Source organism: Canis lupus, chromosome 25 (genome assembly GCF_048164855.1).
Source record: "Canis lupus baileyi chromosome 25, mCanLup2.hap1, whole genome shotgun sequence".
Lineage (NCBI taxonomy): Eukaryota > Metazoa > Chordata > Mammalia > Carnivora > Canidae > Canis > Canis lupus.
Window position 1 is genome coordinate 10,230,114 of NC_132862.1, and position 25,322 is coordinate 10,255,435.

The window sequence follows — 25,322 nt, forward strand, 5'->3', positions numbered from 1 at the left end:
CACCTAAGGCCCAAGACTTTGTATAATTTATTGTCTACTTGTGTGTGCCACACCCATCCACAAACTGTAACACAGCGAGGAACATATTTGTCTTCTTCCCTGCTAGTATCGCCATGGCACTGGCACGTAGCATGTCTTAGATAAATATTTGTCCAACTGTTAAACAAAGGGACACAATACAATATAGAGCAACAGTGTACAAATGAACAAAAAAATATTCCACTATGTCTAAAATCCTATGTCTTTGGAGCTCTGGCAATTATACCCACCCTCTGTGCCATGTGGAACCCATCAGTTCCTTGACCTTCAGCTCCTCCTTATTTTCTCCCCATCTATTAGCCGCCTCCTGAGTTCTATTTCCTATTCATCATGAAACTTCTGTTTCCTTATCAAACTTTCTTTTCCTCAACACCCTCATTTCCTGTGCACACCATACTTGCCTTATGCTTGCCCTGCAAAATCCCAACTTTAATTCAGCACCATAGTTTGCTTTCTCTGGTCCTAGTAAACTATGGTGAAAAAAAGTTACACGAGTAGATTAAGAAGCCACTACATAATCATGATCCTCAACTTCAGCAGCCACCACAACCGTGTACATTAATTGTTTTCCTTGTACTTGTCAACCTCTTTTCCATTCTCCTCACCATCCATCTCAAACTTTACCTCAAAGTTCCTACTAAGCCTCTTTCGCTCTCAGAATAGGACCTTGGCCCAACGACAAGGAAGTACTGCTGCCACCAAACATGATTTCCTTCAACTTTCAGCCCACTTACATGCATCCGCTTATCTCTCCCCACTTCCTTCCATTGTTTCTCAGGGAAGTAGTGCTCATCCCACAAAAGGACCCACCTGTGCTTTCTTAAAACCATATCTACCCCTCTCTTGGGGCCTTGCTTCATCAGCCTTCCTTTCTCTCCTTTGTATTTCCAATCTCTCTCTCTCCTGGTTCTCTTCTCTACCTCTTAAGCCTCTTAAGTCATCCTAAAAGCAGTGCTTTCTTGGCTTTGTGTCCTTGAACTACCACCCATTCTTCTTCCTTTGTGTCCAGATTTCAAGAAAGAGTAACATGCATCATGCTCACTCTCCCTGGATCTTACTTGCAATGCAAACATTCTACTGAAATTGTTCTGGCAAATGTTAACGACTTCTACATTGCCAAATCCACTAGAAATATATTGCCCTTTAATTAACAGGACATCTCAGTTGCATCCTACATAGCAGTTCACTCTTGCCATTTTTGACACTACCTTGGATTCTCTACCACCAAATACCCTTTGTTCTTTTTTTTACTTTCCCGATTATTCCCAGTCACTTTTTAAGGCATCTCTTCTTCTACTTGTCCCATAAATTATGATGTTTCCCATGGTCTGTCCTCAGGGTTTCCCTTTCTCAAATCACCACATGATCTCATCCACTGTTGTGGGTTTAATATTCAGTATCTCCAGCACAAACTTTTCCTCCCAAGCTTCACACTGAAAGAGTTCTTCACTCTCCTCCTGAATGTTCTACACAGTAGAAATTCAAACTCTGTATACAAATTCAAACTCAGTATTCCAAATTTCCACCCCTATCTCCAACCTGAACCTTCCTATCCCTAAATCCATTCCTCCTTCTGACTTTGCCATCTTATTATTGTCAACATAACTTAAGGTAGATTTCATTCTTGATCTTTTTTTCTGCATACCTATCATTTCGATCAACAGTCACATTATTTTATGACCTTACATACCATACTCTTCTCTCATAATTTGAGTTCTCATTGTATCTCCATAGGAATATTACAACAACCTAACTGGCCTTCCTCACTCGCACCTTTTCCATTCCAAATCCAACATCTATACAGCTAAGAGATCTAACTGAAATACAAATGTGGTCACACTGTTCCTTCACTTAAAATCAATGATCACCATTCCCCCACTGTAACTCAAGCTCCTTCAGGTGGTACAGAAGGCACTGCTTGATTTGATCCAAGTTATCTCTCTTCTCACCACCGCCTACCCTCCACTCTAGTTCCATCAAACAGATTTCAGCTTCTTATGCTTAGGCTGAACCTCTGCCTGGATACTCTTCCTTCTCCATCTCTTGACTAACTCCTGCATTTTCTGTGGGCCTTAAAATGGAGGTCAGAGACAATCTCTTCTAGGTAGTTATCTTCATTGTCAAATATTTCATATATTAGAGTCATAGAGCGAGTTTATAGGATGTACTCTTTCAGGAAGTAATAAGTTCCCTTCAGTGCAGATAAGAGGACTGGCCACTAGCCAGTTTAAAGGGTTGAATTACATGACTTTTAAGATCTCATCCAACTCTAGGGTTCTAGGATTTGTTTAGTCAGTGAGAAATTACTGTAGTCCACTAACTCAAAATCCTTTAAGTTAAAAAGAGAAATACCTATTGAGGGAAAAAGAGGAAATGTTCCTCCTTGTGTTTTATCTGTCATTGTTTGCCTTTCTAATCTAAAAAATAAAGCTAAAGTAACACACTGATAAGATTCTTTAAAAGCCAAGTTAATATTTAACACTTTATATGAGAACACTTGACAATAATGTAATTCCTATTTTTTATGTCTAGAATGAAACAATAAAGGATAAAGAAATTGGATCAGAGCATTTCAATATCAATTCAACTTCACTTCCAATCAGACTAAAGTTATATGAAGTATTCATGAGTAATTTGTGTTAATTTCTAGTTTATAAGGACATGACATGATATGATTTTTTTTGAGATTTACTAATTGAAAAATGGCAACAGAATAAAAATAACTAAAATAAAGCAATCCCAGGATGGGATATCAAAAAAGAAAATTATCTAACAAAACACATTAGAATATCATTAGGGAAAAAGGATGTTCTAGTTAGACACATGTAGCATTATATAAAGTGCAAGATCATAAAACTTTTGTACTCTAAGGGCACCATTCAATTAATATTCAGATCAAGTCTTGTTATTTCAGTGTACAAAGAGAATTTAAAAAAACATTGAATAGATGGTTTTTCTTCACATGAGGAGTAGGAGCTTACACATAAAAAGTTTGCTATTCACTGAATTTGACAGAAAACCAAATATTGAGAAATGAAATATAATCCCGTATAATACTACAAATATGTATTACAATATGTAATTTTAAAAAGGTTCTAAAAAATGAACTATTGGGACTTCATCAAGATAAGAAGCTTTTGCACAGCAAAGGATACAGTCAACAAAACTAAAAGACAACCTACAGAATGGGAGAAGATATTTGCAAATGACGTATCAGATAAAGGGCTAGTTTCCAAGATCTAGAAAGAACTTCTTAAACTCAACACCAAAGAAACAAACAATCCAATCATGAAATGGGCAAAAGACATGAAGAGAAATCTCACAGAGGAAGACATAGACATGGCCAACATACACATGAGAAAATGCTCTGCATCACTTGCCATCAGGGAAATACAAATCAAAACCACAATGAGATACCACCTCACACCAGCGAGAATGGGCAAAATTAACAAGGCAGGAAAACCACAAATGTTGGAGAGGATGCAGAGAAAAGGGAACCCTCTTGCACTGTTGGTGGGAATGTGAAATGGTGTAGCCACTCTGGAAAACTGTGTGGAGGTTCCTCAAAGAGTTAAAAATAGATCTGCCCTACGACCCAGCAATTGCACTGCTGGGGATTTACCCCAAAGATACAGATGCAGTGAAACACTGGGACACCTGCACCCCGATGTTTCTAGCAGCAATGTCCACAATGGCCAAACTGTGGAAGGAGCCTCGGTGTCCATCGAAAGATGAATGGATAAAGAAGATGTGGTTTATGTATACAATGGAATATTACTCAGCCATTAGAAATGACAAATACCCACCATTTGCTTCAATGTGGATGGAACTGGAGGGTATTATGCTGAGTGAAATAAGTCAATCAGAGAAGGACAAACATTATATGTTCTCATTCATTTGGGGAATATAAATAATAGTGATAGGGAATAGAGGGGAAGGGAGAAGAAATGGGTAGGAAATATCAGAAAGGGAGACAGAACATGGAAGACTCCTAACTCTGGGAAACGAACTAGGGGTGGTAGAAGGGGAGGTGGGTGGGGGGTGGGGGTGAATGGGTGGCAGGCACTGAGGTGGGCACTTGACGGGATGAGCACTGGGTGTTATTCTCTATGTTGGCAAATTGAACACCAATAAAAAATAAATTTATTATTAAAAAAATAAAAATAAAAAAGGTTATAAAAAAGAACAAAAAAATAAGACTACAGTTAGATACTCAGCATAAACAATGCTGTTTTCAGACCTAGAGTGTAATGTCAATTTCAAAAGTGTATATATTACAAACTTTTAGTAAAATACATATCTACTAAATAAACACATGTTGATATAAATAATTCTCCACAGAAAAAACAGTAATAAACCCTCCATTTTATTGAGGGAGTTGAAATATTTTACTATAATAATATGGCTTTTTCCATTAGACTATTCTTAGGATTAACTGACTTAAATTGCTTGTTACTGCTCAAGAGAAAAAAGTATGATCCCAAAAGGAAATTATTCATTTATTATCTACTGGTTTTCCTGTTAAGGAAAAAATAGCCACTGAATAAAAAAAATACTAAATTAACATTACATCTTAGCTTGTAGCCCAAAATAAAATTTAGCAGCATACTTAATTTCTGCATATAAATTATACATATATGATTTATATCATATATATACATATAATATTATCATGATTCTATAATTTTAATAAAATCAATTTATTCTATATCTTCCAGATTTGTACAGGTGAAATAACCCTAAGCAGTACTTTTAAGATCAAAACCCATCAAAAAAGTAAAAATTTAAAAAATATGTTCTGAAATGTTAGAACTTGTAGTTTTTACCACAATGTTGTATTTCAAAATGGGCAACAGGATAAAAAATACAGCTTCCTATTCTTAAAAATTAATATAATCACTACTATTAATAAATTTTCATGTCTTCATCATTATATTGATATCAGCTTTGAAAACAATCATATACTTTTAAAATAAGTTATCATTTAAGTTCAGCATTCTATTAATCCATCTAAAAAGGAAACATTAAATTAAAAAAAATGTTAAAATAAGTTCTTTAGAAAAAAGGAAATAATATAGTTCAGAAACTCAGAACTACATAAGAAAAGACAAATATCAAAGATGAGATAAGTGAAGGTAAAATAAAAGCTTTTTTTCTCTTACTTTTAACTGATCTAACATAAGCTTGTTCAAAATAATAAGATACAGTATATTCAAGTATGTATATATGTTATATATGTGTATATACATATATATTATATATTATATATTATATATTATATATTATATATTATATATTCTTATATATGTAAAAATATATGCATACACGACAGGCACACAAAGGATCCCAGGGCCTGTGCCAAAAAGGTCCCAAGGACTTTTTCCCAAGCTCCTTTTGAGTAGTTCTTTCCCTCCCTGTGGTGGTTCCCTTACATGCATGTGCTGATCATGCCTCACTTGAACCGAAGGGGCATCTGCTGGTCTCTAAAATTACTTCTCTGTGCTCTGCTCTCCTATCCAGTACCTGCCCTGAGAGTTCTGTCTCAGCAGCCCCCCACACCCAACTCTGCATCCTCAACTCACAGAGACCCCAGCCTCTGCCTAATGTTTTAAACTCCTACATTGAAATCAGGAAACTCTCTCTCCAGGAAGTAAGCTGGAGTAACTGTAGGCCTCACTTTTTAAAAAAGATTTTAAAAATTTATTTATTCATGACAGACACAGAGAAAGAGGCATAGGTATAGGCAGAGGGAGAAGCAGGCTCCCTGTGGGGAGCCTGATGTGAGACTCCATCCCAGGAACCCTGGATCAGGACCTGAGCCAAAGGCAGACGCTCAAGCACTGAGCCACCCAGGTGTTCCTACGCTTCACTTTTGTTAAAAGATAAAGAAAAGATCTTAAAAACAGACAGCAAAGTTAGGTTACTTCAAAGGAACAACATTTATCCTGCTCGAATACTTCCGAATAGTAGCAAAGAAGTCATAAAACGGTGCTAAAAAGTACTATCAACTTAGAATTATGTTCCTAGTGCAAATGTCCATCATAATGAAGGCAACTGCTTGAAGGCATCAAAGAGCAAACAAGGCAGCCAAGATTTAAAGGGTCAAGATCCCTGGAAGAAGAAAAATGAATTTAAATGAGCTGTTTCTTCTCCTTGGAAGATGTGATTTTCAGTGTAGGACATAGGGACCGCATGTGGCCTTGAGTTTGAGGCAGTCTCAGGGGTCAGGGAGACAGAAACTGAAATTCAGGGCTCCCAGTGCAACCAGGACATGAGGTATCAAAATATCAGAAGAAGGGAAACCCAAAAAGTGAACCCAAACATCTAATACAATTTCCCACAGAGCATTTGCTGATACCTAAACCATGTAGGTGAGAGGTAAAAACCAGTAAGGAACAGCTGAAAAAAGCAAAACACTAAGCATAGATTTTAGCAGTCTCATGATACTCAGGAAACACCAAAGTAGAAGAACTCTGAGCAAAGTCTAGGGTGTCAGTTGTGACACATGAGGAACTATACCATAGAAGTAAGGACAAATTAGAAACAGATCAACCCGAGAAAAGCCAGATACCCAGTTTCTATCTGCTTACCAGGAGAAAATTACATTTTCCCTAAGAAGATTATCATGAACTTCTAAAGTTCTTCACATATCATCTCTGATATTCAAGTTTAAAAAAAAATAGGGGCACAAGGAAACAAGACAAGAAAAATTACTGAAAATCAAGAGACAATATAAACAGACTCATTAATGATGTGCATATTGGAGTTGTAAGACACAGAAGTCAAAGTAACTATAATCAATATGCTCCAGAAAATAGATGAAAAGATTATGGATTTTACCAAAGAACTGGAAACTATTTTGAAAATCAACTGAAATATCTAAATCTGAAAAATATTAACTGAACTAATAACTATAGATTTAATAGCAGTTATATATGTACAGACTATGTGATTCCATTTATATAAATTTCTAGAAACTGCAAACTAAACAGAAGAGTCACCTAAAGGTGTGGAGGGATGGGAGAAATGAATCACCAAAACTCATGAAAAAACTTTTATTTTGATTGTGGCAACAGTTTCACAAATGGATATGTATGTCAAAGTTTATAAAACTATACAGCTAAACGTGCAGTATGTCAATTATGCCTCCATAAAATTATTTAAAATTAAAATAACAATAATATTATCTTTTAAGATTTGAAACACGTGGAATTTAAGTTTATGACAAAAGTAGGTCAAAGGATAGAAAGAAAAAAATAAATAAAATAAAATAAGATCTTTAAAAAAATTTAAGGTATAAAAGGCAGTCTAATAAAACTATAGAGAGAAATAAAGAAATCCATAATCATAGCATGAGATTTCAAGATCTCACTTACTGACTGGTCATGTAGACAAAAATAAAGTTAATAAATAATAGAGTATTTCAATAATACAATTAACAATTGATTTAATGGGGTGCCTGGCTGGCTCAGTTGGAGAAGCATGTAACTCTTGAGCTCAAGATTGTAAGTTTGAGCACCACACTGGGTATAGAGATTACTTAAAAATAAAGATCTTAAAAGAAAACCAACTTGATTTCATGGACTTATTATATTTAAGCCTGTATGCAACAATTAAAGAGTACATATTGTTTTCTAACATAGATTAAAAACTTTAAAAATCAAACATGGACTACATCACAAAACAAATCTCAGCAAAGTTCGAAGTTTAGATATCTCACATATCATTATTTCCTAAAAACAGTGCAATCGATTAGCAATTAATAAAAAAGTTAAATGATTTTTATATCTCACATCTCAGAAATTTGAAAACATATTTCAAAATAATTCATGCATAAAACAAAAATCTTAATTGAGAGAAATATTTAGAATTAAATGATTATCAATACAATATATAGAAAACATGTGGAATGTAACAGAAGCAGTATAAAGTGGGAAACTTAAATCTTCAATTGCTTGCTACTTCCATTTCTACTATAAAAGAAAGTCTGAATATAAAGAAATATTGAATGTAAGAAGAAAAAGAACAAAAAAGTAAAGACAGAATGCAGAAGAAAGATGATAAGAGCAAAAAAAATTATTTACACTGAAGGCAAAAATAAAATAGACTATAAACAAAGTAAAAAAATATTTTATAAGCAGACAAATCTTTGAGTAATGAAGAAAAGGGAAGGCACTAAAAGGTACTAGAATTATGTTAATCTGAACCTGAAATGCAGATGTGATTTATATTTTTTGTTAACCTGAATTTTATAGATTTTTTTTAAAAAGATTTTATTTATTCATTCATGAGAGACACAGAGAGAGAGAGAGAGAGAGCAGAAACACAGGCAGAGGAAGAAGCAGGCTCCATGCAGGGAGCCTGATGTGGGACTTGACCCTGGGACTCCAGGATCACGCTCTGGGCTGAAGGCAGGAGCTAAACTGCTGAGCCACCCAGGGATCCCTGAATTTCATAGTTTATGAAAATATTTCTCAGAACAATTTAAACACTGCAGTTCCTGAATTCATATATGAGACACTCATATAGTTTAGAAGAAACAATCCAACTGGAAGTGGGGAAAAAAGTACAGAATAGAGTGCTCAAAGACAGCTGAATACATAGCTCCTTATGTAAAACTGTTGGAAAAAAAACAATTATCCATAAATGAAAGTAAATGTCAGTAAATGTGCCAGTAGATGTTTAAAGACTAAAGTGCCCTGAGTGCTTCTACTGAGTTTTGGTAAGAACGTCACACTGCCAATTTTGAACTGAATTATTCCACTGAAGTAGCAAAGGTTTCTTGATGTGCTTGTATTGAATAAATCTAACATATATGAAACCAAGTCTTAGATATATCTTTATAAACATACATTTAATGAGTCTGTAAGTTGACAATTTTCTAACTTCAGTAACTTTTCAACATCTATTATTTACATAGCTACTAAAAGTACTGGGGATACATGTGTTTAACATGTGCAGTGTTATGCATATGTTGCAAGTAGCTGGTTTGAGCCTAAAGTTGGGATTCAGACAGTACAGATGAATTGAAAGAAAAAGTTTCCAATATTTTCAATAATTTATTTTCTTGAGGTATTTTGGCTGGGTATAAAATAAAATAGGCAAAACAATTTTGTATCTAAAGCACAAGACGGTATATATTATAATGAAGCTGAGCCCATGGATCCAGGTCTTGAGCCCTACAAGACATAGGAACATACCCTTTGGATATTTAGAATAAAATATAAAATTCAAAGGTACAAAAAAGATTTTCTTCCACCTTTAGGTGAAAATAAGTACAAAGCTGAAATAGAAATGATTTCATATAATTATTATTTTAGCAGGTTAGGAATTTAAAAATTCAGAGGCACTGGAAAACCTTACCATTGGCATAAGGTGAAAGTAGGTGAAATTCTGAAACTGTAGCAGTGATGAGACACGAGCCTTAAATAGTACCCTCCCCCACCAACAGTGGCAGTGGACATCAAAAGAGGGTTCTACAACAGAATGTAACAGATTACTTCATCAGTCTATATGATATTCCCCTGAGGACCACAAGAAGCAAGTGTTTGAGATTTTAAAGGAGGTAGAAATTACAGGTGTGCCAAGAAACAGTGACACTGAGTTATACAGATAAACATGGCCCTCTAACTCAACTCAATACTTTTAACCAAAACAAGCATTTATAAAGTATGGTAGCCAACCTCCAAGATGGTCCCCACTGAATCTCATCTCTTGCTAGTCATCCCATGCGTAATGTTCTTCCACACTGAATTACAACTGGTCTATGTGACCAATAAAATTTAGTTGAAGTGACAATGAATGATTTTCAAGGCCAGGTTGTGAAAGGCATTGCAATTTCCACCTTGGTCTCTCTCTTGAATTGCTCACTCTGGGGGAAATCAGTTGTCATGGTCATGGGGCAATGAAGTTTCCCTATGGAAACATCTACATGGTGAGGAATTGAGGGCTCCAGTGAACAACTAGTACCAACTTGTAATCCCATTTGAGAGAGCCATCTTGATAGAGGCTTCCAATCAACTCTTCACATGACTGTAGTCCTACCTGATATACTGACATTAACCTCATCAGAGATCCCAATGCAGAACTACCTAAGCTGCTTCCAAATACCTCATCCAGAAAAACCGTGTGAGATCACAAATACTTATTCTTATTTTAAGCCTCTGAATTTTGGTATAATTTGTTTAAATAGCAGTAAGTAACTCTAGGCTCTATAATTATTCTAAAGGCCAATAGGAGCCAGTTTAGAATTTGAGTCATGGAAATAACAAAATCCAGCATGATATATGATTGTATGAGGAAAGATCAGAGACCACAAAATAGAAACAAAAGTTAAATATTTATAATATAAATACTTAGTTTACCTTAAAATGTTTGACATTATGATGACAGAGCAAAAGAACCTTTGTGAAAATTACCTTTCATAGCATGAAAGCCTTGAAATAATTGAATAATTTCAAAGGGCAACCTTTGTGTAGTAAATGTCACTAATGATATTTTATTTGATCTCTACTATAATTCACATAACGTGTCATATTTTTCACCATATTTTCTATCATTTTAGTCAGAGTTTTGACACCTGTGTCACTGATAAAACAATAGATACAGGAGTTATTTTAGAAGACTGGTGTCTATGCAAACTAAATGAATAACAGAAATTCAGATGTTAGAGTTCTTTGATCTGTAAGCATGCAAGCAATATTGTTTCTGAATTTTAATTTACTTAAATTTATAACATATCTCAGATATAGAAAGAATAAACAAGCAAAACAAATAAGGAACCACACCACACTCTGGATAGCCAACAAACTGCATTTACAGAAAAGAGATAAAAATATGCAACCCATTAGAATCCACAGTACCATTTTTTCTTGAAATCTTACTCTTACCAAATCCACTATTTCATTTAGTTCTTATTTAAAAGACATTTATAGGGCACCTGGGTGGCTCAGTCAGTTAAGCATCTGCCTTTGGCTCAGATCATGATCCTGAGATCCTGGGATCCAGCCTGGTGTTGGGCTCCCTGTTCAGGGGGAGCCTGCTTCTACCTCGCCCTTTGCCCCTTCCCCCACTGATGCACGTGCACAATCTCTCTCTCTCTCTCTCTCTCTCTCTCTCAAATAAATAAAATCCTTAAAAATAAATACAAATAAATAAACAAATAAAAGACACTTAGTGTCATGGTCTTCTAGGCTGTATTATAAATGCTTCATTAAAGAATAACATAAGAGCCATTATCCTAAACTTCAATGGCATTTATTTATTTATTTGAGATGGTGGGTAGGGGGAGGAGCAGAAGGAGAGAAACAATCTAAAGCAGGCTTCACACCCGGCACAGAACCTGATATGAGGTTCAATCTCACGACTCTGAGATCATGACTTGAGCTGAAATCAAGAGTCAGATGCTTAACCAACTGAGCCACCCAGGTGCCCCAGATTCCTATAATTTAATATTTAATATTTATATAGTGTAAATTGTTTTCCCATCCTAAACATCACAACTGTATCTCTCTATGACTTAATCACTGGTGAATATTACTGACATTTCCTTTTCTGTGATGAAAGCATGAAAAATCTGTGGATAGCATATTAGTATATTTCTCAATTCTTTTAATTCAAAGAACTGTGTGTCCTTAATGCAGTTACATGACTATGGAAAATTAAATTGGCTATTTTTATAGTATATGAACTTGAAATTATGACAGAAAAATTATGAGTTTTTATTTAATCAAGGATGCAAACCAGCAACTTCAGAAAGATTAGTAGGAAAGTCATTTCAAATGTAATCTCATTTGAATTAGTCTCTTGTACACTTTTAGAAATAGTTATTTGCTAGTGCCTGGGGGAAGTAATAACTTATGATGTGTTAGTGGGGAAGAATACTGATATTGTAACAGGCTAGATGCTACTATGGTTTATCATTAACACATAAATAAAACAGTGATACCTACTGCAGGGGCACGTTGGGGACCAGTGTCCTATTTGTAAAATTGCCAATGTGTAACAAGGTCCCATCCTAGGTTGCACAACAAATATATGAACAAAAAATATTTTTAGATAGCTGTTAAGTACCAAGCATTAACTAAAATCCCAAATGTTCCTTGTATTAAATACATTGGGATAAATCCATTATAACTGATCATGCCATTTTTCCTAATCATCAGATTATCATAAGAGGATTAACACTGGTCGGGGGAAATGTCTATTCCCTAGTCCAGGTTGTTTCCTTTTAGGTAGGGAATGCTCCATCAGTTACGTCATTCCTAACTTGCCTCTACTTCCAGGGGAGAAGTGACTTACTTGATTGATGATTTTGGAAGAAGAAAATTGTTGTGTGTGGCTTAGCACCTTTTCTCTAGAGATCAGGTGTCTCCTGGAGAGCATCCCCAATTTCTGTTCTGCTCCTCCAGGGGAGGTATGTCAGAACAGTATTGCCTGAGTCTGAAGAAGCCCACTTAATTGTGGATTTTAGTATGCAGGAGTTCTCTTGCCTGCAAGATATAAGCCACCTTCTCTGGGACAAAGTCTTTCAGAACAGAGGTAATATTTTGGTCTCCATAAGCTTCATTTCTGTTTTATGTATGTATGTATGCATGTATGTATGTACGTATTTATTTAAAACTTGTGCAAAGGGAAGAGGTGCTTCTTATTGCTCCTCCCAGGACTTAAAAACATCAGTGATGAGAGTAACTGAACATTCCACAACAAGACAAAATACAACCGTCCAGACACTTTCATGTGTACCGACTTCCATACTCCTGCAAACTACCTAGATTATTTGAAGTTACAATGAAAAAACTCCATAGAAATGAGGCAAAGGTAAGGTTAACAAAATAGCATGGTCTGACCAAGAAAACCTCAATGCAAAGGTGATTTCTAGACCAAGTAGGATACAATAATAAGAGAATGTTATGCTAACATAAATTCACCACATTTGTCACTCTGTTGTAATGCCTTTGCCTTACAAAATCACACGTTTATGTCATCAAGTATAATTAAGCCAAGACCAGGTGTGCGGCTGCACGGGCTTTCCATCCCTCATACCAGCGTCTCACTCTGCCTTTTACCATGCCTTTCACCCGAGACCCTTACCAGCACCCTACGTTGGAAAACAATGATTCCTACCTGGGGAAACTCTGGGCTTCCAAGAAACTGCCATATAAGCACCCAACTCACCTTGCTCAGCAACAGGAACCCTGGAGTCAGCTCAGCTCAACTCCCACAATCACCTCCATGAGGCAGGATATTTATTTTTTTGCTTCTGAGATACCAAAGGATGACCTGGATTTCCGCTTAGCAGCCTTGTACAACCACCACATAGGGACATTCCAGAACAAAAGTGAGATAATTTTACACCAGGAGACCACCCAGGATATCCATGGAATCATCAAGACCCAATTCTCTGGAGAACTTTTACCCTCTCCTCCACCACCTTCCATCACTTCTCGAGCTAACATCAGACGCTGGATCAACCCTAAGAAGCAGTCGAGACTATCCACAGCATCCAGGGATCCATAGTGTCCCCTCACATTGCAGCCACCAATGGAGGCTACTCCTGAAAGAATGATGGTGGCTTCCTCTCTGCTTAGTGTTGACAGGCCCCTGGACTAATTAATCATAGTGGAACATGCTGCCACCCATCTCCATTAAATAGATTTGTGCTGAAAAAAAAAAAATTAAACCAAGACCACAAATAAGGACTAGATTTGTCTCCATGTTAATTTCACATCCAGTATCTTCCATCCCTATCAGGAAGGCATCAGGAATGCCTAATTTTTTATTATGTCTCTAAGTTCAAACAAAGAATTAGAAATAAATAACTGGAATTCCTAACCAATCCTTAAAGACAATTAAGTTACTGCTCCTATCTCTAAATTTATGTCCCTTCTTATCAAGACAATCCATTGGATACACACTACCCTCTAACCCCCAAGAAAAGGAGAGACTAGACAAGTGTTGAAAGAGACCAAAGCTTATGAGATATATTTGGTTTTACGGGTTGAATCCAACAAACTCTATTGCACTTTTTTCTGATCCTGCTGACAAGAGGTGCTCTAGTGTTGGAAATCTGGAGAAAGAAAGATTTAGAACTATCTACAGTAGAGTTTAGGAAGAAAGGTCATGGTGAACATGAGAGTGGGCATCTGAGGGAATCTGGTAACAACAAAGGAAAAGCGGCCAAACAGAGGTAGAGGTGGAGACACAGCCAATATAGAAGCCAGTGAATGGAAAGAATGACAACAAAGCACAAAGGTGGAACTCATTCATTCAATGAGTATTTGTTATGTGATTCTCCATGCAGAGCCTAACCTTAACTGCTGTTGTGAACATAAGAACTGCTCCTTCTCACAAAGATTTTGGTATTTAGCTGGGGAAATGAGATACACAGAAGCAAAAAGCAAATAACATTCGAACAAAATGTGATTTAACAACTGAGTTGTACAGGAAATTTATTTAATACATGAGAATACAGAAAAGAAAGGAAAATGAGTGTGAAAAAGGACTGATGAAAAAATAAAACTTGGGACGCCTGGGTGGCTCAGTGGTTGAGCGTCTGTCTTTGGCCCAGGGCATGATCCTGGAGTCCCAGGATCAAGTCCCATATCGGGCTCCTTCCATGGGACCTGCTTCTCTCTCTGCCTGTGTCTCTGCCTCTCTCTCTGAGTCTCTCCTGAATAAATAAAATCTTTAAAAAAGAAAACAATAAAACTTCTACAGATTCCTCATCTTTGCCAAAGTCTTTCACATAAAATCTCATTCACATGTCACAGTAAAAACTAGTTATTATTGTCTTCATTTTGTAGATGAGAAAGTAGGAGCTCAGAGAGTTACACAGTTTGTCCAAAGTCACATATCTGCCAAGTCAGCTATCTAGGATCTAAATCTAGCTCAACCAGATTCCAAATCTTTTTTTCTTTCCACTAAGCCATATTTTTTCTTTTTTTTTAAAGATTTTTTTTTATTTATTCATTCATGAGAAAGAGAGAGAGAGAGAGGTAGAGACACAGGCAGAGGGAGAAGCAGGCTCCATGCGGAAAGCCCAATGTGGGACTCAACCCCGGGACTCCAGGATCACACCCTGGGCCGAAGGCAGGCGCTAAACCGCTAAGCCACCAGGGATCCCTCCCTAATTTTTTTTTCAATATAAGAAACAATATATAAAGGAAAACAAGCACTAAAAAAATGAGCAAAACACATTCATCCACCCATTCATTCAAAAATTTTATTGATTTCCTTCTCTGAGTACATGCATGTGCTTGAGGAAAATGATCAGAGAGAAAATCATGTGCCTACATTTTTGAAGTTTCTAGGCTAGAGGCAGGTACATAGGGATGGATGGGTAGATAGATGGACAGCCTGACCAACAAATGTAAATAATACAGAACTCAATAAGAAAAATGCCATAGAAAAACCAGGAAATGCTATAGGGTTCAAATGAGGAAAGAGTACATCATTTTAAGAAAATCGGTAAAGGTATTATTAAAAGATGAAAATATGGACAGGTTTATGATATATGAAGCCAACAACAAAGGACAACATGAGAGCAGTGTACATGTGGAAAACCCAGTATCGATCAAGAACTAACAAAAAGCAATAATGTAATTGAAGTGTAAGATACAGGGAGTAGAGTACAGGAACAAAAAGCAGGAAAGTAGGGATCAGACTGTGGAAGACTTCAAATATATGGCTAAGTATTATACTGAATTTTAAATACAGTGAATAATTAGGTTTCCTCCCAGAGAAGAGTCACTCTGTGAATTATGCTTTAGAAAATAAACGTACACCAGGGTGCCTGGGTGACTCCGTTGGTTGAGTGTTCAACTCTTGATCATCATCTCATGAGTTGTGGGATCCAGTCCTGTGAAGGGCTCTGTGCTCACCTGGGAGTCTACTTGAAGATTCTCTCCCTCTGCCCCTCCCCCCACGCATGCTCTCTCTCTCTCTCTCTCTCTCTCTTTCTCTCTCTCCCTCTCTCAAATATATAAATCTTTTAAAAAGAAGATAAATTTACACAAATTTATCTACATTTTAAAGAACGAACTTTTAATTGCTGCTGAAATAGCACAATGGAAAGCACCCTAGGTTTAAACTGGCCTGATGAATAAAGGGGAAAAGGGGCACAAAGACATTTAAAGAATAAAATCTATAAAATTTGGTAACTGATAGCCTGTTGAGTATAAGGGAGGAAGAGATCAGGAACAGTTTCAGTGTTTCACATTCAGGAAACTGGTCATCCCAGAGTCCCAGGATCAAGTCCCACATTGGGCTCCCTGCTTAGTGGGGAGCATGTTCTCCCTCTACCCCTCTCTTTACCCCCCTACAGTGCTCTGTCCCTTACTCACACTCTCTCTAATAAATTTTTTAAAAAACAGAAATACAGGAAATAATGTTCCTTGCAGAAATCCAATAAGAAAATACCAAGCAGAGAACAGTTAACAGTATCAAATGGTACAAAGGCTAAACAGAATAAAGAAGGAAACAGGATTTGGTGTACAGATGGTCAATTGCAACTGAAGAAGTGCTTTCAGAAGCACGATGAGAAAGGTGAAGTGGTTTTGAGTGTTAGGTACTGCAGACAGCAATGGAATTAAGTTGAGAATGCAGGGTAACTCCCAGTATTTGAAGGCAGGCATAGAGCCAAAGGCAACAAGACCCACTTGTACTAGGCAAGAATCAAATTAGTTTAAAAAAAAAAAAAGAGAGAGAAAAAAAAAAAAAGGAAAGGAAGGATGCCTAGGTGGCTCAGTCAGTTATGCATCCAATTCTTGGTTTTGGCTCAGGCCATGGTCTTGGGGTCTCAGGCTCGTGGGACTGAGCCCCACATAAGGTGCTGTGCTCAGCATGGAGTTTGTTTGATATTCTCTCACCCTCTTCCTCTGCCCCTCCCCCTGCTCATGCTCTAAATAAATAAAATATTTTATTAAAAGAATTACAAGGAGGAGGAGGAAGAGGACGAAGAGGAGGAGGAGGAGAAAAGGAATAAAAATGTCAAAGAAAATGCCTAGAACCCATATAGCATTTATCTTGAAAAATAAAATCTGAAAAAAAGCTTCCAATTAACTAATGAATTACTAAATTATACAAAACTGCCCAGAAGGATTAACATGGTGAAGGAACCTTTTGTTTAGGCAGTGATTAATTTTCAGGTGAGGTTGGCACTGAAAAACTTTGCTGTTAATCTCTGTAAGAATTTGGTAATAAAAAAAAATAAAGAATTTGGTAATAAGTTAAAAAAGAAGTTAAGAAAAAAAAAGTGAATACTTTGCGAGAGCTGTTTTGAAAACAAAACCTATGACAGTTGGTGACATAAAAATCAACACCAACTTTAATCAGACTAGACCAGACAGGGCATACACAAAAAGGGCACTGTTGCTAATTATGGAAGGAAAGAAGGAAGGAGGGAAGGAGGGAAGGAAGGAAGGAAGGAAGGAAGGAAGGAAGGAAGGAAGGAAGGAAGGAAGGGAGAAATGTTCAAGCAGAACAATGTCCTTGTACCAGCCGTAATCACAGCACAGTGCTGGGAGTCCTACAGCAGCACATAGGCAGTATTTTTGTCAAATAATGTGAGTGTGTCTGACAGTTATGTTCTATCACAGGCTGTGTCCTTGATGATAAGAGTATTCTGGAGGGGGAGAAACAGAAACTGAAGTTTCCCCTATCCTCCAGAGAAGAACACTAAGATATCAATCTTACACACTGGTGTGGATGACTCAGTGCCACACACCAGGCAACTCGAATAGAGATCAGAAGAGAAATCTAAATCAACCTCAACCAGGCAACATCTAAAATTATAACCTAAGTCTATACAACTACATGATAGGACAAGGGCATCGCTGAGATTGCTCCACCTCCAATACTATATAGGTTTATAAATCCTCATCTTTGCTTTTTTTTCCTGATAAGAATCACACGAAACCTAACATTAGAAATAAATTCAAAGATTTGTTTGAAAATTCAGGTAAGAGTTACAAACCTTCCTGGTTTTATGTTAGCTCAGGAACATAAAAAGAAAAAGAAATTAAGCTAACAACCAGGCCCATGTGTTTATGATATGCATCACAAATAAGGGAAAGGGCTCAAGAGACAGACAACTAAGGTTTGAATCCTGGTTTAACCACTGCCCATTGGGGTGACCTAGAGCCAGCGATGTGGCCCTTCCCTGCGTGGGTGTTTTATCTGCCAAATGAGGGTAGTAATATCACCATGTCATAGGAATGTTGTTAGGATTATGTTGTGGTTTATATAAATCACATACTCAAGTGCCTGACACATATTACTATTACGTGAGTTATTACTATTATTATTTTATCTCCATATCAATAAATCAGATTTGACCTCTGCATGCTACTTATCACATCTACAACTGGGCACAGGAGTTCTTAACTAAAAGGTTTCAGATCATCTGAACATGCACTAGGAAGCTGAGACTCGCTATGGATCTAATTGTCACAGGAGAGGGATGCCTGGATGGCTCAGTGGTTGGGCATCTGTCTTTGGCTCAGGGCATGATCCTGGAGTCCCAGGATCGAGTCCCACATTGGGCTCCCTGCATGGAGCCTGCTTCTCCCTCTGCCTATGTCTCAGCCTCTCTCTCTTTCTGTGTCTTTCATGAATAAATAAAATATTTTTTAAATTTTATAATAATAATAATAATAATAATAATAATAATAATAATTGTCACAGGAGAGAGGGATGGACCCGAGGAAGGAGCAGCAGTTGGGGGCGGGCTCTAATATTAAGCTGGTAACATCAGAGAAGACGTTTAGATCTACTTCAGGCCAACAAAAAATCAGAAAGAGCCAGAGGCTCTGACAGTAAATCTACCTGGCTTATGGGTTAGCTTCTTCAATGCTGGGAATATATAGGTCGAGTAATGGAATAGAAAAGTTGCAAAAAAAAAAAAAAGTAAGAAAGAAAAGAAAAAAAAAAGAAACAAAAAGTTGCAAGAGACGATTGTTTATTTTTATAGCCCCAGGAACTGGAAAGATCTCAAGTGCCATCTACATCCAGCAGTTGCATATTCTAGTAGCAGTAACACAATGATAGTTGACTATATTTGTCTTTCTGACACAGTAGAAAGATTTACAGACTAAGATGTTCATATGAAAGCGATGTAGACAGTACAATAAAGGCAGCACCCGGGGATCCCTGGGTGGCACAGCGGTTTAGCGCCTGCCTTTGGCCCAGGGCGCGATCCTGGAGAACCGGGATCCAATCCCACATCAGGCTCCCGGTGCATGGAGCCTGCTTCTCCCTCTGCCTGTGTCTCTGCCTCTCTCTCTCTCTCTGTGACTATCATAAATAAATAAAAATTTATAAAAAATAAATAAATAAATAAAACGTGGCCACCATCTAGAGGGAGAATGAGGAGTGGTCACGGGCAGGATGATATTTAGGGGACCTGCAGGTCTAAGAGGGGGAGTGAGCACTGATAGAGAGGAGCAAAACTGGAGCAGAAGAGCAAGTTTACTAACTCCAGTTGTTCTGCATGGATAAATGTTCCTAGCAGCTAGCCCTCCAAACCCATCTTCTCCCCAACACCCGCCCCCCACCACGTCCCCCACTCCCTCACACACTGCTTGCACATCAGGCTGTAGGATCAGAGCTTCAAAGAAAAATTGACTGAATTTGGCCAGAGCCTCCTGTGATCCTTTGTCTATGCTAGACTACACCAGAGAAAATAAGGAAAGGATAAAGCATTTCTGCCTTTTACATCTCGGACTATTGATATCTAACATCCCAAAAACATATGGGAGACTTCCGACTACCAAAATACATTAACATAAATGGAAAAGCCCATGATACCTTTTGTCCTACTTGACACGATACATTTCATATTCGGTCACTTGTAACATTGCTACTCTCAACTGTGTGTCTCTAAACAAATAATTGTTTTTCTCTTGTCATGACGAAGTAAACAAAGTGCTTAATTAAAAGGAGATGCCAACATTTCCTTTACTCTCTTACTAAAGTGTATTGTGTGATTCTGTGCCTTGCATAAATCCAATTTGTATCGATTTCTAGAAAGAATATAGTGAGAGCTATAATGGCAACATGTCACACAGTGGCAATCATTGGAATGACTCATAAACCCGGAGAACACTTGGATGTTAGCTTTAAACAGAGTGACTTGCACAGAATCAGATTTACCGCCCCTTGCTGCTCCTTATCCCTGTATCTAGCTCCCCTGCAAATGTCTTTCAGATAGCCCCAATCTTCTACCAAAATACTGTTAGCTCCCTTCCATTCGGGTACAGTTAGTTTCTTTATATCACAATGTGACAGGACGGATACCTAAACACAAATTTTATTAACCTATGTGAATATGTGGACAGTAACGAGTTTAAAATAGGACCATTAAACAATATGACTTTTTTATCACTACACATTGTTTCACATGATCAATATTTATTGAATATAATGTGCTTTCTTGTGGTGGAGGAAAAATCAGATCTGGACATTGAACTCAAGGATTTAAAGTGTAGTGGATATGCCTTTCAAGTCAGGTTTGCTAACTGGAGCCCAAGAACCCACAGAAAGTCCATGAACGAGCTTTCAGGGACCTATAAATCTCTTAAAGTGAATGTGATGGGTTATATGTTGGTATGTGCATTTGGCACGGTCGGATGTTTAATAGACATCAAATTCTCAGAAGGACTGTTGGCTTCAATGAGGTTAAGAGCCATTGAGTTGGAGCTTATATAAAGTATTTCATTTCTCAAAATATTTCTAGTTGCTCAAAACATTTTTTGAGCTTTTCCTTTGTAATGTTTCAAAGCCTAGGACACTTTTTGTGAATAATCTCAATAATGACAAGTCTTCTTTGGAGGAGAGCCCTCAATTTAAAAGTCATCCAAAAACATGGTAGAAAAATATGATAGAAAGATGCTTAAACTGTGAAGTTTATTTGGGTTAAAATAAACATAAATATAAAATAAGACTAATATTCTTGGGGGACATAAAATACATTAAAGCCTATTCATTAATTGAAAATCATGTGGAAAAGCATAATAATTACACCAGTATCTTAAGGATAATATTAACCAGAGTGGGAGGAAAAAAATCACAATTTTCCTCCTTCATTAAATTTTGCAGAGAAAGGGGATCCCTGGGTGGCTCAGTGGCTTAACGCTTGCCTTTGGCCAAGAGCGCGATCCTAGAGTCCCGGGATCGAGTCCCGCGTCAGGCTCCCTGCATGGGGCCTGCTTCTCCCTCTGCCTGTGTCTCTGCTTCTCTCTCTCTATGTCTATCATGAATAAATAAATAAAACCGTTTTTAAAAAAAATTTGCAGAGAAAGCTTTGAAATGGCTGCTGTGGTTGAAAGGCATAAGATGATTTTCTTAGCACTCAAGCTAGAATACTTGAAGATTCCTTGCTCATTCTTTTATCTCCAACAAGCAGGCATTGAGTTTCTGAGGCACATGATGGAGGGTTGGTGGGCAGTTCTGATGGGGAATGGAGAGCAGAAGATAATCTCCTTTCTTTTCCTAGCAAACCCCATGAATCAAGAATTACTTCCTTTACATTTTCCCCATTATGTCACATTAACTGTTAATCTATTTGCATATATTTTATAAACCACATGTAATTTTAAATTCTCTTTTATTTGCATGTGTAAAAAGGATAAAGTATCTCTGGGCTCTTTGATTTGTACCATACATGTGTTAGAAATAACCTGAAGTGTCCAAATTAGAGAAGAATGAAGACTAATTTGCTCATTTATTTTAGGAAGATTATTTAGGCCTAGGGCAACAACTTCTTTTTCCATGAACTCCTAGATCCGGCTCTGGCAAATTTTAGATGAATGGAATTGTTTTTAAAAAGATGGTAGGGGCAGCCCGGGTGGCTCAGCAGTTTAGCGCCGCCTTCAGCCCAGGGCCTGATCCTGGAGTCCTGGGATCGAGTTCCGCGTCAGGCTCCCTGCATGGAGCCTGCTTCTCCCTCAGCCTAGGTCTCTGCTTCTCTTTCTCTCTATGTCTCTCATGAATAAATAAATAAAATCTTTTAAAAAAAAGATGGTAGAATGGAAACTCCATGAGGGCAGAGATTTTTGTCTATTCTCAGCACTTATAAGAGTACCAGGTACATTTAGAAGACCAGAAATCTCAAGGACGAAACACACACTCAAAGACCTTTTAATACGCAAATGTTGGTGCAAATGTTATTTTGGAATGAAGAAAATGGAACAGTAAGGGATTAAACTGCTCAGTACTCAGTATAATGATGTGAAGAAGTTGTTTTTCTTGGCTATAGAGAATAGTCAGAGAATTGTTTTTAATTTCTCTTTCAGATAGATAGAAGGTGGGAGTGGGAAAGCTAAGACACTCACCTGGGTGATAAATAATCAGTTGGTACAACAGAGCTGGCAGGGACCTCAGAAGAAAGACTCCACTATGAAATGGATGCTGAAGGCTTTAACAACTGTGCTAGAGGCCATCTAATGCCTTCATGTAACCTTCGGGCCATAAGTTGAGTGTAGTTGAACATATGCAGATTGAACTGAAATGCAAACATTTTCTTGGACTGGATAAAAAAAATTTTCAGGTTCTAGAGACTCAGGAGCAACCCAAAGATCAGATCTATGTCAACAGAACTCCATGGTTCGAACTCAGTCGGCTCTGCCACTTGGATTAGGAAAAACCAATCTAGTCATGAATTTTTCCCTAATTTCAATGCTCACTCCACTCACATATGAAAGGAACCATTTGCAAAGCTTTTAAGAAACAACTGTTCACATTCAAAATGGTACAAGTACTAAGAGATTCCCACTTGAAAGATGAAGATACCACTTAAATCACTAATATCAGGAAGGATTTTATTTTAGTTTTTAAAGATTTTATTTATTTATTCATGAGAGACACAGAATGAGAGAGAAAGAAAGAGGCAGAGACACAGGCAGAGGGAAAGGCAGGCTCGCTGCAGGGAGACCGATGTGGGACTCAATCCCCGGGGTTCCAGGATTATGCCCTGAGCCAAAGGCAGACACTCAACTGCTGGCCACGTAGGCATCCCTCAGGAAGGATTTTAAAAGTAAAAAGGTGTTAAATAAAATTTCTTTTGGTGAACTACTTAGAGATTCTGGTTTATCTAATTACTTTGAAAAGATAAAAAAAAAAAAAAACATTCTTTAGAGTCTGTGAAGATGCCAAGTTTCTAAGGCAAACTGATCTTAGCAAAACTAAAATGTTTCTTTTCTGAAATTATACTATCTGGCAAAATGACCACGCATTCATTTAGATAGGAAACAATACTCTGAATGCACGATCATTAAATATGATAGTGACAAAAGTTAAAGAATTGGGCTTTGTTTCATTTTGTGGAAGAAAAAGTTAAGCCATCAGAATGATGGTATTTGAGTACATAAAGGAGTCATTGAGGCAGAATTAAACACTCTTGGTGAGAGGAAGATTAGAAAGGACAGGATTCCTGTTCTAGGTCAGATAACTAGATAACCATAGGTAGGCATATAAATGGCCCAGGCTGAGGTGACCTGCCAGATAAAGAGTGTTGCCTGCATTGAGTAATCTCCAAGAAAAAGAGCCACTCACTGGCAGAAACTTTTTTTTTAAGTTATTGTCACTTTTTTTTTTAAGATTTTTATTTATCTATTCATGAGAGACACAAAGAGAGAGAGAGAGGCAGAGACACAGGCAGAGGGAGAAGCAGGCTCCTCCCAGGGAGCTCGAGTGGGACTCTATCCCAGGACCCAGGGATCATGCCCTGAGCTGAAGGCAGATGCTCAACCACTGAGCCACCCAGGCATCCCAGAAACTTTTTTTAAGGGCAGTTATATCAGACATTTTTATCTTTTTCTCTAATGTCCAGGTTCCCATAAAGCCCACATCTCAGGCTATGAATAAATGTTCCCTAATCACAACCTCTTCATCTTGTCTTTACCTAAAAAAGAACTAGACAACTTCAATGGATTATAGTTTTCAAGTAAGATAACGAATTTTAAATGAGATCGGATACAGATTATTAATGTAACACACGAGAATCATTCTAATAAAATCTTATGCTGCACTGATATTCCCATTTCAGAAAACTGGGATGACACATTCTGACGTCTTTTCCGCTAATTTGTATTTTTCTCTATCCCATAGTCAATAGTTCTCTCTTGTACTCAATTGACCTCATGTCCTGAACACTCAATGCCTTAGAAAAGTTCTTATTAAAACATCAGCAAAAGCAGTCATTAATAATGCTTAGTGACCTTTTCCTATCCAGCACTAGAGGAACCAGATTTTTTTTCATAATTTCATGGTATCCACTTTCCTTGACTTGTAGCCAAAAAATACAATACTTATTCTGAAAAGGATCTGCCAAGTAGCACCAAGAGAGGACTGATAAATATTTTATTCTTGTTCTAAATGTAACTGGAGTCCACAAAATCAAGTAAATTTCAGGAGACTTGAATACTGGCAAGAATAAAGTTACTAATGTCATAGTTTTAAAATTCCATCAATACCTCATGAATTTTCCAGAAAAGATCAACCATAAAATAAAGATTTTCAATCCTTTGCTTTGCAATTTAGTAGAAATAATTTATTTGTAGTATTTGTTTTTCTATTTAAAGGTACTTCTGTGCATTTCTTTGCTAAGCTACTGCTGGGTTTTAATCATTTATCCAGTTTTTCACAATAATGTTGAAACTTTATTTCCCAAAGTGCAAGCTACTATTTTCATTTAATGTCATTTGAGTAATTAAGGTTTGTTCTCTAATTTTTATCGATTTAATGAAGTGTTAAATAGCACTAAATCTAGGCCTGGCTCCTCTGCGTCACCATATATCCCTCTAACTTCTGAAACATTGATAATCACCTTTGGGTGACACTACTGTGATCTGTCTTCAATATCCTCCTACCCCCACACCTTCTTTCTCCACAGTGGAAGCCACTTAATCTCTCCTGGATATCCAGTCTTATCATGGGCTTCAGACCAATAGCATCCTCATGAGAATGGAACTTTAGCTCAATATGGAGCACTCAGATAGCAAGTCAACCTTGTTATTAGTCCAACTCTGATAACTGACTCTTTGGCAAAGTTTTAACTACCAGGCTTCAGCCTTGTTCCTGAAATCAAGTTTCAGTTGATCCTCTAGATGTGGTAACTGGGTCCCTTGCTCACTTCCTTCTGTACCTGAGTCTCTCTCCTGATGAAACCATCACATTTGTTCTCTGTATACCAGAGAATACCTTCCTGAATGGATTTACCTACCAATATTTATGGTTCCTCCTGGTCCCACAGCCCAGCCCAGCCTCAACCTCCTCTACTCAAGGGC

The 25,322-nt window shown here is 37.3% G+C and overlaps 1 protein-coding gene and 1 pseudogene across 6 annotated transcripts in view; one reads left to right on the forward strand and one right to left on the reverse strand.

The window, feature by feature from the left end:
* The window catches only part of TMEM117 (transmembrane protein 117), a 496,249-nt gene that overhangs the window by 380,087 nt on the left and 90,840 nt on the right, over positions 1–25,322 (reverse strand). Inside the window, exon 1 of one of the 6 annotated variants that reach the window (XM_072798251.1) lies at positions 9,403–9,518. The exons of 4 other annotated variants lie outside the window; for them this stretch is intronic. In XM_072798251.1, the coding sequence (XP_072654352.1) occupies positions 9,403–9,503 (101 nt within the window). In that variant the 5' untranslated portion in view covers positions 9,504–9,518. Of the gene's footprint in view, positions 1–9,402; positions 9,519–25,322 lie in introns of those variants that run through there. One more of the 6 variants, XM_072798253.1, reaches the window with a different exon arrangement.
* LOC140616911 (cilia- and flagella-associated protein 276-like) lies at positions 12,747–13,628 on the forward strand (annotated as a pseudogene).